Source organism: Eleginops maclovinus, chromosome 15 (assembly GCF_036324505.1).
Source record: "Eleginops maclovinus isolate JMC-PN-2008 ecotype Puerto Natales chromosome 15, JC_Emac_rtc_rv5, whole genome shotgun sequence".
Classification (NCBI taxonomy): Eukaryota; Metazoa; Chordata; class Actinopteri; order Perciformes; family Eleginopidae; genus Eleginops; species Eleginops maclovinus.
Window position 1 is genome coordinate 524,150 of NC_086363.1, and position 14,311 is coordinate 538,460.

At 44.2% G+C, this 14,311-nt stretch overlaps 1 protein-coding gene and 1 long non-coding RNA gene across 2 annotated transcripts; one reads left to right on the top strand and one right to left on the bottom strand.

The window, feature by feature from the left end:
* Positions 1-889: 889 nt before the first annotated feature.
* gje1a (gap junction protein epsilon 1a) lies at positions 890-7,490 on the top strand. The gene is made up of 4 exons (XM_063902137.1): positions 890-1,021; positions 2,357-2,539; positions 3,730-3,927; positions 4,222-7,490. The coding sequence occupies exons 1-4, from the start codon at positions 992-994 to the stop codon at positions 4,417-4,419; spliced, it is 609 nt and encodes a 202-aa protein (XP_063758207.1). The 5' UTR covers positions 890-991; the 3' UTR covers positions 4,420-7,490.
* A 5,386-nt stretch (positions 7,491-12,876) lies between these two features.
* On the bottom strand, positions 12,877-13,788 carry LOC134876901 (uncharacterized). Its single transcript, XR_010167509.1, has 3 exons — positions 13,657-13,788; positions 13,327-13,478; positions 12,877-12,985 (listed from the first exon to the last, which is right to left on the bottom strand). It is a non-coding gene; the product is annotated as an uncharacterized LOC134876901 (long non-coding RNA).
* Positions 13,789-14,311: the final 523 nt, after the last annotated feature.

The following is a 14,311-nucleotide window of genomic DNA, read 5'->3' on the forward strand; positions in this document are numbered from 1 at the left end:
GAGTTGTTTAAAATGCAGTTCTCCTCTCAAGCTGTACCCACCCTGTCTCTCCATAAACATGCTCTGTGCAGTTTTACACTGAACCAGATCCGTGAGCCTCGTTGACTTTAAGAATAAGGAATTGGGGTGTTCCAGATACCATTGTTCATTGTTTTTGTAATATGCATAATAGGTTGGTTCAGTAAGAATGTCCCCAGACAGACAGAGAGACAGAGACAGAGAGACAGAGACAGAGACAGAGACAGAGACAGAGACAGAGACAGAGAGAGAGAGAGAGAGAGAGAGAGACAGACAGACAGACAGACAGACAGACAGACAGACAGACAGACAGACAGACAGACAGAGACAGAGAGACAGAGACAGAGACAGAGACAGAGAGAGAGAGAGACAGACAGACAGACAGACAGACAGACAGACAGACAGACAGACAGACAGACAGACAGACAGACAGAGACAGAGAGACAGAGACAGAGAGAGAGAGAGAGAGAGAGAGACAGACAGACAGACAGACAGACAGACAGACAGACAGACAGAGACAGACAGACAGACAGACAGACAGACAGAGACAGAGACAGAGAGACAGAGACAGAGACAGAGAGAGAGAGAGAGAGAGAGAGACAGACAGACAGACAGACAGACAGACAGACAGACAGACAGACAGACAGACAGATCACTGAAAGGTTTACTTTAATTAAATGTTTTAAGTCAACAGATTTCACATTAATTAGCTCAAAGCAATTCAAGAAGTTGAAATGATTACACTTAATATTATTATTTCAACGAACCATTTCAGTAAAGTCAACCTTTCAGTTCCGCAGCGCCTCTCAGCCTCTCCTTTGTCCCCATCCTTGTCAAGGGCCTGCGTTTATTTTGAAAATCCAGGGGACAGGAAGCAGGCGCCGCTGTGTTTCTCGCGGTGACTGTTGACCCGCAGGTTCCCGCACTGCTGGCATGAGTTTGGTCTCCCTGAGTGGAATAAAAAAGCGGGGGAATGAACAACACGCCGCCCGGATTACGGTTGGTGTGTGGACTTCCATTTTATTTCACTTTGTCCAGGTTTTGGTTTTGGCAAGTCTTTATTTTTAATGGGTTTTATTTCTGCGTGTGTGTTCTCAAGGCTCTTCAGAATTATTGGCAGTGTGTGTGTGTGTGTGTGTGTGTGTGTGTGTGTGTGTATCACTGTGGGTGATTGTTGTTTAGTCAGTTAGCTTTATGACTAGAAACTTTGTATCATCACATTTTAAAAGAGGTGAGTTTATTCTAATGATCATTAAAGCTCAGGTGCTTTTCAAAATAAAAGCTCAAAGCCTTTCTTTCTAACTGGCTCGTGCACCGGTCATTGTGTTGGCCCCTCTCCCTGCATTGTGTGCCGCTGGAGTTTGTGTTTTTCGCTGACATAGTTCTGTAGGGATTAGGGACCACATGACCCCCTGCCCCTGACCCATTGTCCGGTCCTCTGTCTCAATTGATGGAGGGATGAAAGGCAAAAAAAAAAAAAATGCATTGACATGGCTTTCAGAGCAGGGGGGGGGGGGCTGCAGAGTGTGAGGCCTTCCTGTTGTTTAGCTGCAGCAAACCGGCCATGAGCGAGAGGAAACAGCCGGAGGAGGAACATGTCTTTAAACTACATCAGAAACTTCTATGAAGGATGCGTGAGTATCACAAGCAGATCTGTCTCTCAGGAAGGCTTTAGCTTCATGTGCAGCAGATATGGAAACGACAGAGACCCTCCAACGATGCAACACATGTATATATGAGACGTATGCAGGAGTCTGTAGACATGTGATCAGGTGGACCTGGAGGACCACTAAAGACTGCTTATTGTCATAATGTCTTCCAGACGGACACCCTTTATCCCCCTCTGGGTTTAACACACACACACAGATCAGTTTCTGTTCTCGGCTTCTAACCTGACTCCCTCTCCGCGTTGTGTGTTTCTAGCGTGTTTCCATCTGTTAACATGACGAGTGTGTGCAGGAAGAGAGGAGATGTGCTTCCTCTGAATGGATTTTGTTTAAGCCTTCAAATCCTGCATTCATCTGGCGGACAAAAGCTATTTTCCCTTTGTCTGTGTGTGTGTCTGTGTGTGTGTCTGTGACTGTGTGTGTGTGTGTGTCTTTATGTCCATGTACATTGCTGTGTTTCATGTGTTGTGGCTTGAAAATGGGAATGCTTGTTTGTATGTCTCATGTGTCTGTGTTGTGAGATAAATATGTAATGCCCTTGTTTCCGTGTGTGTGTGTGTGTGACTACCTATAGCTACATTAATGTCAGTGTGTAGTGCATTGCATAATGTATATATGCGCTCTTACCTAATCTGTGTGTGTGTGTGTGTGTGTGTGTGTGTGTGTTGCAGCTCAGGCCTCCCACGGTGATAGGCCAGTTCCACACCTTGTTCTTCGGCTCGGTGCGGATGTTCTTCCTGGGCGTCCTGGGCTTTGCTGTGTACGGGAACGAGGCGCTGCACTTCAGCTGCGACCCGGACCGCCGGGAGCTCAACCTGTTCTGCTACAACCAGTTCAGACCCATCACGCCCCAGGTAGAACCACTGGGAACCACACAGAGATGTCCAACCCAGTGGACATTAAGCCACGTCCACTACTGTATCCGTCATGGGCGTATAAAGAGAACCATGCTAACAACGCTGGAGTCATATCACTTCCAATGAAAAACGAGCTACAGGGCTACTTAATGTTTGTCTCTCTTAAATCCATCCTTAACTAATACTAAAACGTCCAATAAAATGTACCCAGCTGTGATCATCTTCCAAATACAAAAACACTTCAATCTCCACTGGGTTTGAGAACCATCAACGCTGCCTTTTCTGGCATCATATGGCATATAGAACTAAGCTAAGCTACCTGTTGTTTCTGCAGACGTTAAGTTACTGAAATATTAATTTACCAAAGACACAAACACCATCTCTTATTCAAAGGATGAGCGATTGAAAACCAATGTGTTTAAAGATGAAAACTGAAAGTATAAATATTCATTTCCCCTCACTTATTGATGCTCCGTCTCTTTCCTTCCGGTTATCCCTCCAAATCCATCTCCTTTAACCCCCCTATCAGCCCATATATCCATCCGATCTTTCTGGATTCCTCTGCAGATGATTGAACATACCAGCGAACTCTTTCAGAAGCGGATGAAAGCACTAACATTGGCACAAAAACCTCTTTTGAGAAAGTCCAATCAAAAATCCAAGATGGCTTTACCATGGCTTAAAAATGTCATTTTGCCCCAAAATCTCTTTCACCTGCCCTGTATGAATGATCTTGATGTCAAATCATAACATTTTGAAAACGTAGAAACCAAATTCAGGCGTCAGTCATTACTCAGAAGCTTCTTTGTACCGTTTCCAAGCCATAAACTCTAAATAATACGCCTGCCAATGGAAAACTGGGTGGCCTATAAGCCCCATATTCTAACATGTTGTGTTTAAAATGACACAAAGAAGATCTGAAGAAGTTTCTAAATAGTGCATTTGACTTCCCCATAGTAAATACCAAATTATCCAGTACCAAAATGATCTAAATGGATCCAGTGGTTGAAGTTCTGTGGTAGAATAGCGTTTCTCGGATGGAAATGGGGGGAAATGTTGGGCTTTTTAAAAATAAATGTCCCCAGAGGAATGAACATGGAGATGATGGTGCTTGTTTCCACTGCAGTCCTAGTTTCCCATTGTGTCCTCCATTCTCACTCCCCTCCCCTTCCTCCCGCCCTCTCCAGGTTTTCTGGGCCCTGCAGCTGGTGACCGTGCTGGTTCCTGGGGCCGTGTTCCACCTCTACGCTGCCTGTAAGAACATCGACCAGGAAGAGATCCTCGAACGGCCCATCTACACCGTCTTCTACATCATCTCCGTTCTCCTACGCATCATTCTGGAAGTCATCGCCTTCTGGCTGCAGAGCCACCTCTTTGGCTTCCAGGTCTGTAAATGTCTGAGGATGTAAAGACATAATGAAGTCAGAGGGGTTTTTGTGGACGGTACCTTAACATGGTTATTGGATGGTCTCCCATTCCACAAAAGCTCTCATACTACACAATAGAGCTGGTCCTTCCCTGTATGTGCTAGGCTAAGCTAATAAGCACGTGTTAGGATCCAGTTGCAGGATGATTCAATAATAGGAATGAGAATATAACCCATGAACAGTGCCGTCTTTATCCACCAGAGAGGCTTTATGAAGGTCTGACCACGTCCCGCTTCTCTCTCTGCTCTTCAGGTCCACCCGCTGTACATGTGTGATGCCAGTTCTCTGGAAAAGACCTTTAACGTGACTAAGTGCATGGTGCCCGAACACTTTGAGAAAACCATCTTCCTCAGCGCCATGTACACCTTCACCGTGATCACCATCCTGCTCTGTGTCGCTGAGATCTTTGAGATACTCTGCCGGCGGCTCGGTTATCTCAACAACCAATGACGTGCTCGCTGTGGAGGTCGAATGCACGTGACACTCGTTCTGCCGGTTTGTAATGGCGCTCCGGGTTAGCTACTGCTGGACTTTTGTAAAACAGGAAGCTGACGTGAGAGCAAACAATCATCTGTGGTCCATCGTGAGTTTACACCAAGAAATCTGAGTATGTGCAACAAAACCGTCGCAGCTGGCGAGTCTGAAATGTTCTGAGTGATCTTTCCTAGTCATGTGTCAGGAACCAGTGGGTCTGCACTGGCTGTACGTGATGGCCTGGGAATCTGCAGACTCTGAAGCATTGGGGGATGGGATAGAAAGACTTTCTGGTTTACGTTTTTTTACACCGGCACGAACTTCAGGGGGAAACTAAACCCTGTGACTATAGTCAGACAAACAAGGAACGCATAGTTTGTCACAGGACTGGTGGCTCCAGATTCTTTCTTCGAGTTGTACCTTAGATCGGACACTTTTACACTCCTAGGAAGCACGTTTGTAATATACTTAAGTGCCTGGTTTGCACTAAATGCATCACGGTTCATTAAACTCCTCTTGTTCACTAACAGAAAGCTTAACATTGACCTTATCAGCTCCTCAGCACGACCTCTGCATGTCCCAAAATAACAGCCAGCGACGCTAATGGTTTAGCTTGTCACAGACTTCTGAAGGTGCACATTAACAGCCCAGCTACTCCTCCAGGTGCTGATCAAACATGACAGGCAGAGTATTGAGCTAGTAATGGATTATTACAAATGTCATTCTGAGGTAATGATGACCCAGTAGCCTGACCCACGGTCGATGGGACACTTCCCTGTGTGACATTTCCAATACGTATCATGTTTCTGCCTCCAGCCTGCTCCGACCTTTACCTCCATCAACGACGGGGCCTTCTGCCTTTCCAAATATCTGTTCAAACAACCTTTATCCTGACTTGGGAAATGGAGAAATGCTGTCTAAATGCAGCCCAACAATCTAATGCTAAAGGCTAAGTACTTCCATCGGATGTAAAAGCATCTGGGAACGAGGCCAAGAGGATTCAGGCTACCCAAAGATATAATGATGATGGAATGGGTTGATATGTTATTTTTAAAAGAACGAAAGGAACAAGTTCCCGGCGTTTGATTTTTACATTTTTAATGAGAATTGTCGTATTAAACTTTTTTATTTGGGTATACAAACGTGTTTGAATTCAAATATATTGAATATTTAATGGTACTCCATGCAGCAATGTATCTGATGAACATCTGCCAGGAAGAATACTGTTCTTGTGTTTAAGGATGTCCCGACGTCAAGGCGAGAGGTCCGAGATGGACAAACTCAGCAGGGAAATTTAACATTTTGAGAGTTTGAAGGCCATGTTGCTCTCATATTTAACGTCTTAGCTATTATTTTAAAAACTAGTTTAAGTAGATCTATTTGAAATGATTGTTGAGCTTTTGTCCATGTCTGAATCTTCCAGGGTGTCCCCCAGCCTGCAGTACCACTCATTACGCTTCCTGCTGACGCTGTGTTCTGAAAAAGAGTACCTCCTGTTTATAATGTTGTTTTTTTCTTGATCAGACATCCATCCAACTTTTGTTATGAAGTCTTCAGCAATCTGTATATCATCTCAGGTACAACATTGCATTACCAGACAAAAGTGGATCAAACCGTCTTTTAAATCCCTTTAAACCTTTAAGATTGCCACGTGGATCCCAACCAACGGTACCAACGGACTGGTTGGTCTGGTTCGGTCCGATAGGCTTTAGGAGGGTTTGAATGAGGTTTGTGAATCCTGTGGTTTGGGTTCGTCTGTGTGCTGGTGTGTGTTAAACCTGCTTCATGCTTCCTGTGGTTACCATGGTGTAGACGTGGCAACGCGTAGACGTCGAGCAATGATTTGAGCAGCTACAGGGTCGCAAGTGCATAAAGGCTGGTTCAAACTTTGAGATGCTTCTAAAAGACGTTGAGGAAATCTTGGCTGCAGATACAGAAACACAAATCAGAACACATACAGAAACATCTGCAGCAGCTCTTCAACTCATGCAGAAACATCTGCAGCAGCTCTTCAACACATGCAGCCTCTAGAGAACATTCAGCCGAGGAAACATGAGCAGCGTTTACTAAAAGCTGCAGAAACCAAACGCTGCAAGAAGCTCCAACACAACGGAGACCAGGGGACAGTAAAGAGAGACACACACAGCTGGAGACCAGGGGACACTAAAGAGAGACGCACACAGCTGGAGACCAGGGGACACTAAAGAGAGACGCACACAGCTGGAGACCAGGGGACACTAAAGAGAGACGCACACAGCTGGAGACCAGGGGACACTAAAGAGAGACACACACAGCTGGAGACCAGGGGACACTAAAGAGAGACACACAGCTGGAGACCAGGGGACACTAAAGAGAGACGCACACAGCTGGAGACCAGGGGACACTAAAGAGAGACGCACACAGCTGGAGACCAGGGGACACTAAAGAGAGACGCACACAGCTGGAGACCAGGGGACACTAAAGAGAGACACACAGCTGGAGACCAGGGGACACTAAAGAGAGACGTGCTGGGTGACATTCAGGATCATAAAGCTGTCTCTGTCTCTGTTGTTGTTCTCCTGAAATGTTTTCTGGTCGTATTTTGACGATTTGATCACATGACTCCTTATGACGTCACTGCAGATCTGCTGTAAGCTAGTTCACTAAGTTAGCTAACCTTCAGATATCCTGACACACTCTTCCAGATCTGAGAGCGCGTGTCTCCTATTGGAAGGGCTTGGGCCGTTGAGAAGCATGAAGCAGACTTTATTGGAAGTTGGTTTTAAACGTTGACTCTTTTTACATTGACATGATATGGGGAGTCCTGCAGAGGTACTTTCAGCTCCAGCAGGACAACGTGAATTAGATCAGTCCTGGAAACTTCCTCAGTATCTCAACTCATTACAGGTGGAAGGTTGGAAATATAAACTCACTGGCTAACCATGAAGGCAAAGAGGCACACTTTAAAACCACTGCAAATATATTGACACCAAACTCTCTGTTTGTCTGAGTGCTACAGTTCAGGTTCTTCTCCACTGTTTTGTCTTGAGATGATTGATTAAAAATGTCCTACAACAGTCTGTTTCATTTGTGATTGCCCTTATAGACTCAATAATGTGGAGATGAGAAAGGGGTTCAAGAAAGAATCTGGAATGCATCCAACGGCAGCTTAAATGCCTGGTTTGGATGTGTTGGGGTTTAATAGCTCCCCTGCTGTCAGTGTTTACCTGCAGTAGATTCAGTTTGTGAAGCAGAATGGAGAAACACTTCTGATGTTCAATAAATATCTGGTGTTTCAAACACAAGACAATAAATAAGAAAAAGTCACACTGGGTTCTTCTTAGAAATTCGAATTGTTCCATTTCATAGACAGTCCATCGTTAAAATGATGGAAAACCAGCAGTCTAACAGTTTTGAGTAAATACCTTAAATGTTCCCTCATTCAAACAGCAGGAGAGACAGATTGATTCTTTGGGACAAAGTCATTGTGTTTGCTGCTGCACTTCAGTAAACTCTCATGAATCAAATTACATTCATTCATTTATTTAGGGCTTTGTATTGAACAAGCTTCAGGGCAAAACAGGACACAAAGCCAGCGTATAGAGGAGAGAAAGGACTGGTCCAGGAGAAATTCACTGGAGACTCCAAACCTCTTTCGCTTCTCTGGGAATGAATGCTAGTTCTGTAGAGTTGTGCAGTGATTAGGGTGACCAGATTTGAGGTGGCGAAAAAGAGGACACTTGCGATTGTTGGGGGGTGGGGGGAAGCGCCAGTCAATTTTTAATGGTCCCAACAGTGAAAACCGGGCGTTTTCATGAGTTTATAAAACCCCTCCGGACAGGACGTAAAAAGAGGACATGTCCGGGCAAAAGAGGACGTTTGGTCACCCTAACAGTAATGAACCTTAAAACCTGAAATAAGGTATTATAAATACGTTAGTAAATAAATCACTGGTGAATTTAAAACTGCTGTTGCTAACAAGTGTCTAAATGAGACGACTAAACACCATTACACCCAACATTAGCCTCCTTTAGCTTAGCGGTGGTGACGTGAAGTCATGTGACCGTGCTGTAGTTCCTTTATAGCCCAACATTAGCCTCCTTAAGCTTAGCGGTGGAGACGTGAAGTCATGTGACCGTGCTGTAGTTCCTTTATAGCCCAACATTAGCCTCCTTTAGCTTAGCGGTGGAGACGTGAAGTCATGTGACCGTGCTGTAGTTCCTCCATAGCCCAACATTAGCCACCTTTAGCTTAGCGGTGGAGACATGAAGTCATGTGACCGTGCTGTAGTTCCTCCATAGCCCAACATTAGCCACCTTTAGCTTAGCGGTGGAGACGTGAAGTCATGTGACCGTGCTGTAGTTCCTTTATAGCCCAACATTAGCCTCCTTTAGCTTAGCGGTGGAGACGTGAAGTCATGTGACCGTGCTGTAGTTCCTCCATAGCCCAACATTAGCCACCTTTAGCTTAGCGGTGGAGACGTGAAGTCATGTGACCGTGCTGTAGTTCCTTTATAGCCCAACATTAGCCTCCTTTAGCTTAGCGGTGGAGACGTGAAGTCATGTGACCGTGCTGTAGTTCCTTTATAGCCCAACATTAGCCACCTTTAGCTTAGCGGTGGAGACGTGAAGTCATGTGACCGTGCTGTAGTTTCTTTATAACCCAACATTAGCCTCCTTTAGCTTAGCGGTGGTGACGTGAAGTCATGTGACCGTGCTGTAGTTCCTTTATAGCCCAACATTAGCCTCCTTTAGCTTAGCGGTGGTGACGTGAAGTCATGTGACCGTGCTGTAGTTCCTTTATAGCCCAACATTAGCCTCCTTTAGCTTAGCGGTGGTGATGTGAAGTCATGTGACCGTGCTGTAGTTCCTTTATAGCCCAACATTAGCCTCCTTTAGCTTAGCGGTGGAGACGTGAAGTCATGTGACACACACACACCGCCCCAATAAGAATCAACATTAATGTAATTTAGTCTCATTTGTAATTAAAACATGAGGACACTGTTGGTGTACAGATATTGGATTTTTTTTAGGATCAGGTCCAGAGTGTGAGGAAGGACAACCTTGTGAATCATGTGTGATTCATCACCCTTTATACTAAGAGCTTACTTTGTCTGTGCATCTACCAAACTTATGTTTTTAATCTTTTACCTCTGATGAGTGTTGCTGAAAAGCACTTCAGAGAAATGGCCTGACCCCAGAGCAGCTGCTTCTCCCTGTCGTTTATTCATTAAGTGCACTCGTTTATTTACTTCATTCCAACACTAATCTGACGATCAAGGACTGAGTTTTTAAGAATATTCTGCATCACACAAATAGCAGTAATATGGCTTGAAATGGGAAAATAAACATGATTCAAAACATTTCTGGACACACTCCCTCTCTTTGTTGTGTCCTGTAAGTGATGGGAAATGCAAAATTAAAGGACATGTTTTCAGGACATGTAATGACACGCTAAATTACTGCACACACACACACACACACACACACACACACTGAGTGTTTCTGTGAGCAGTGAGAGCTGCAGGTGTTCGCAGGAGATAGACACACAGTTTATCCCGCTCTGCTCAGTCTCAAGCTTCCTCTGGACTCCCGATGTCATCAAATCTCATCCCCGGTCCCCGAGGATTCTGTACAGAAATCTACGAAATGCATCTCAGCGTTTTGCAGAATGTGTTTAGGAAGCAGAAACATTAAGAAACCACGTGATAAAAACTGAGTGAGGTCCCTTTTCTCCCTGACCGTTTGTTGACCTACGATGATGAAATTGTTTTTAATGAAGACATAATTATGATATTGAGGTGAGACCGTCAACAGATCATTCAAACATTTTACCACATTGTTGGGATTTTAAAGTCATATACATACTTTATACATACTTTAAAAAAGTATTTAGTAGCTACTTATATAGCAGTAGCATTTTAAGTCTGTTATAGGAAATGTTATGTAATAAAATGTGTAACTAAATCTGTTTATGTCATGATACTAGCACTACTAACTACGAGACATTAGCCTTTAGCAAATAACTGTTAGCCACTAGCCTTCAGACCTTATCCCTTAGCCACTAGCCTTCAGACCTTATCCCTTAGCCACTAGCCTTCACACATTCCCCGTTAGCCACTAGCCTTCACACATTACCCGTTAGCCACTAGCCTTCAGACATTACCCGTTGGCCACTAGCCTTCACACATTACCCGTTAGCCACTAGCCTTCACACATTACCCGTTAGCCACTAGCCTTCAGACCTTATCCCTTAGCCACTAGCCTTCACACATTACCCGTTAGCCACTAGCCTTCACACATTACCCGTTAGCCACTAGCCTTCAGACATTATCCCTTAGCCACTAGCCTTCAGACCTTATCCCTTAGCCACTAGCCTTCACACATTACCCGTTAGCCACTAGCCTTCAGACATTACCCGTTAGCCACTAGCCTTCACACATTACCCGTTAGCCACTAGCCTTCAGACATTACCCGTTAGCCACTAGCCTTCACACATTACCCGTTAGCCACTAGCCTTCAGACATTACCCTTAGCCACTAGCCTTCACACATTACCCGTTAGCCACTAGCCTTCACACATTATCCGTTAGCCACTAGCCTTCACACATTATCCGTTAGCCACTAGCCTTCACACATTACCCGTTAGCCACTAGCCTTCACACATTACCCGTTAGCCACTAGCCTTCACACATTACCCGTTAGCCACTAGCCTTCACACATTATCCGTTAGCCACTAGCCTTCACACATTATCCGTTAGCCACTAGCCTTCACACATTATCCGTTAGCCACTAGCATCTAGATAATAAAGGCTAGTGGGTCTTTCTTCATTTAGCCCTTATCATTTTTTTTAATTCACACTTTCTGTCTTTGTTTTCTCCAAATTTCAAGTTTTTTGAATTTCCGACTATTTTTTCAAAATGATCTGACTGCAATAAAATATCAGGACTGTTTTTCCCGGCCACAGTCAGGGTCTTTTATCAAACCCTGTAGACAGGGACAAATTGTAGACAGGCTTTTTCAACTGAGTGTATTTATTTCACCAAAACTACCTGACCTGCTCTCTCCTCTCTGTACTGTGTATATAGGCAGAGGTGTGTAGTTACCAAGTATTCTACTAGTACTATGTTGATGTACTTGTACTTTACCTGAGTATTAAAAGGCAGCAGCCTCTGGTTCAGAATCCCTTCTGGTTGAACCTGTTGTGTTCTGAGCGTATCAATGTGAGCCTGACACCATCCTGGGTTAGTATACTGTACAGCAGAGGCTCTTCTGAATGCATCCCTCAGAGTCAGCTTTATATCACTCACACACACACACACACACACACACACACACACACACACACACACACACACACACACACACACACACACACACACACACACACACACACACACACACACACACACACACACACACACACACACACACACACACACACACACACACACACACACACACACACACACACACAAAAAAATAGTAAGATATTTATACCAAGTTTAAATGTAAATATGAAAAGAACATTAAAAGCTACAACACTTTACATTATTGACGAAGTGTTTGTTCATGTTAGAGGATTACCTGGATGAAGATCCAGTTGCGTGTGTTTAAGTGAGAAGAACACTGAAGCCTGGAATTATGAAACAGAGTCAGTAAAGTTCAACTGCAGCTCAACAAACACTAACCTCAACAACAGAACATCCAAAGACCACAGCTAAATATTCACATTATTGGGAACCTCCGGGTTCATTTCCAATGGTTTATTAACGAGGAGATTTGTCTGGAATCCCAGAAAAAACACTGACCAATAATAAAACATGAAGAGAAACAGCCAAAGGATGAAGAGAGAAAAACCAGAGAGTAGTTTTCCTCTGAGGACATGCTGCCCTAAACAGTTTAACATCTTGATGGAGGATCTGGTTTCAGGACTCACTGCTCTTCTGGATCTCGGCTCTGATCGTTTTTTTAAATCTGATCCTGTAGGGATGAACACAAACAACAGTTTAGATCTGGTTTAAAATAAGTGTTTGTTCTTTGAGTCAGCTTCAGAGTCCTGACTGATCTCAGGCTTTTCATCCCATAATATCTTCTCTGCAAACACTACAGACTGACTGCCTCGGCTCTCAGCTTACAGGTCATAACCAGTCATTAGAAACTAAAAACATCGCATAAAAAACAGACCACCTTTTCCACTCCTCTGTAAACCTCACATGTCTGTTAGAGAGATGGTTACTAAAGTCTGGCTTTGCATTTTCAGCTGGCTTTCTATAGTTTGTGGAGGAATGAAAGAGCCTGCAGTCAGTGGATCACTGACCTCTTGTGAGGAACACCCCCCCCGTGTGTTTAATACCATACTGCTGAATCAGCAGAGACCCCCTACTGACCTGAGAGTCTGCAGTCTGCAGTGAGGACTCTCCAGAAGATCACTCAGCAGCTCCACTCTTGAATCCTGCAGAGCGTTGTAACTCAGGTCCAGCTCTCTCAGGTGGGAGGGGTTGGACTTCAGAGCTGAGGCCAGAGCAGCACAGCTGATCTCTGACAGACTGCAGTTCCTCAGACTGAATAAAGAAAACACGATGCGAGTTCAGAAACAAAGTTTCTGTTTGAAATAACTCCAGGGTAAATAATCTGATCAGAGTGAAACAGGTTTAATGTCAGAGATGATGTAGAAACAGTCCATTGATAATGTGGAACTTTAACTTTGATCAGATGTTGAACAGCTCCTTCCTCTCCCTCACACAGCTCATCAGTACTGACAGCATCTTCAGCGACTCATGGAGCACAGAGGGAGTCTGAGGAAGCTCAAACCCTCTCCCTCACACATTCAGTTTCTCTGTTATTCTGATGAATATTCAGTCAATACAAACAGATCTGTATGAAGAACAATCAGTGAACTGACCTGAAAGCCTCCAGTCTGCAGTTTGGACTCTTTAGTCCAGAACTCAGCAGCTCCACTCCTTAATCCTGCAGATGGTTAAGACTCAGGTCCAGATCTCTCAGATGGGAGGGGTCAGACTTCAGTGAGTCTCTGAGAGTCCCCAGCAAAGAAGCCTATATTAAAGCATACATTACAACACGTGCTAAAAAAAAGAGGAAACTTCCTTTTAACCTCAAGCATTTGATGAAAACAGATTTCACAGATCCCGTAGGCATTTAATATATAACATTAGAGTTTACTGTGTTGTGTCTGTGCTCCTGCTGTCAGAGACTGAGCGGTGTCGTGCTTTACCTTTTAAGTGTCCGCGTCTTCTAATGTTATTCCAACGTCCTCTTCTCTTTTTCTCGTAAGGTCTCCCTTTCTGTTTGGTCGCTTGTTAGCAGACCCTTCACACGATAGCAGAGCGAATAGGTACAGGAGGCGTAGAGCGAGGAGATCATTGTCCACTAGTTAAACGATCGCACATGGCGTCGTGCTCGCGGACAGATAAAATAAAAATAATAAATGGGTCGCGAAATATACTTTGGCGGCCGTTAATATACCTGGGCGGCCTGCCCAAGTAAATTCTATGTGTGGGAAACCCTGCTGTTTATTGATAAAGAAACTACTAGAAAGTAATAACTGAATCCTGCTGTGTGATCACATGCTGCTGTGAGAAACCGGCCTTCATGTGTTTCACATGTCGCCTCCATCACTCAGAGGAGGATGAAGACAGAAACGGTTCAATTCAACCATTATTGTAAACAGGGCTTGACAGTGTTGCCATTGGAAACCATTCAGAAAAAATGTCAACCACCTCTTGGCCTTTGATTGCCATCAGTGGGAACCAGATTTTAACATAAAGAAATAAGTCAGCAAACAGCAAAATGTTCATTATTTGTTATATTAAGAGTGATATTTAATTACTGTTGTGACCAGTCGGAACCTGATACTTTAGTTGAGCGTG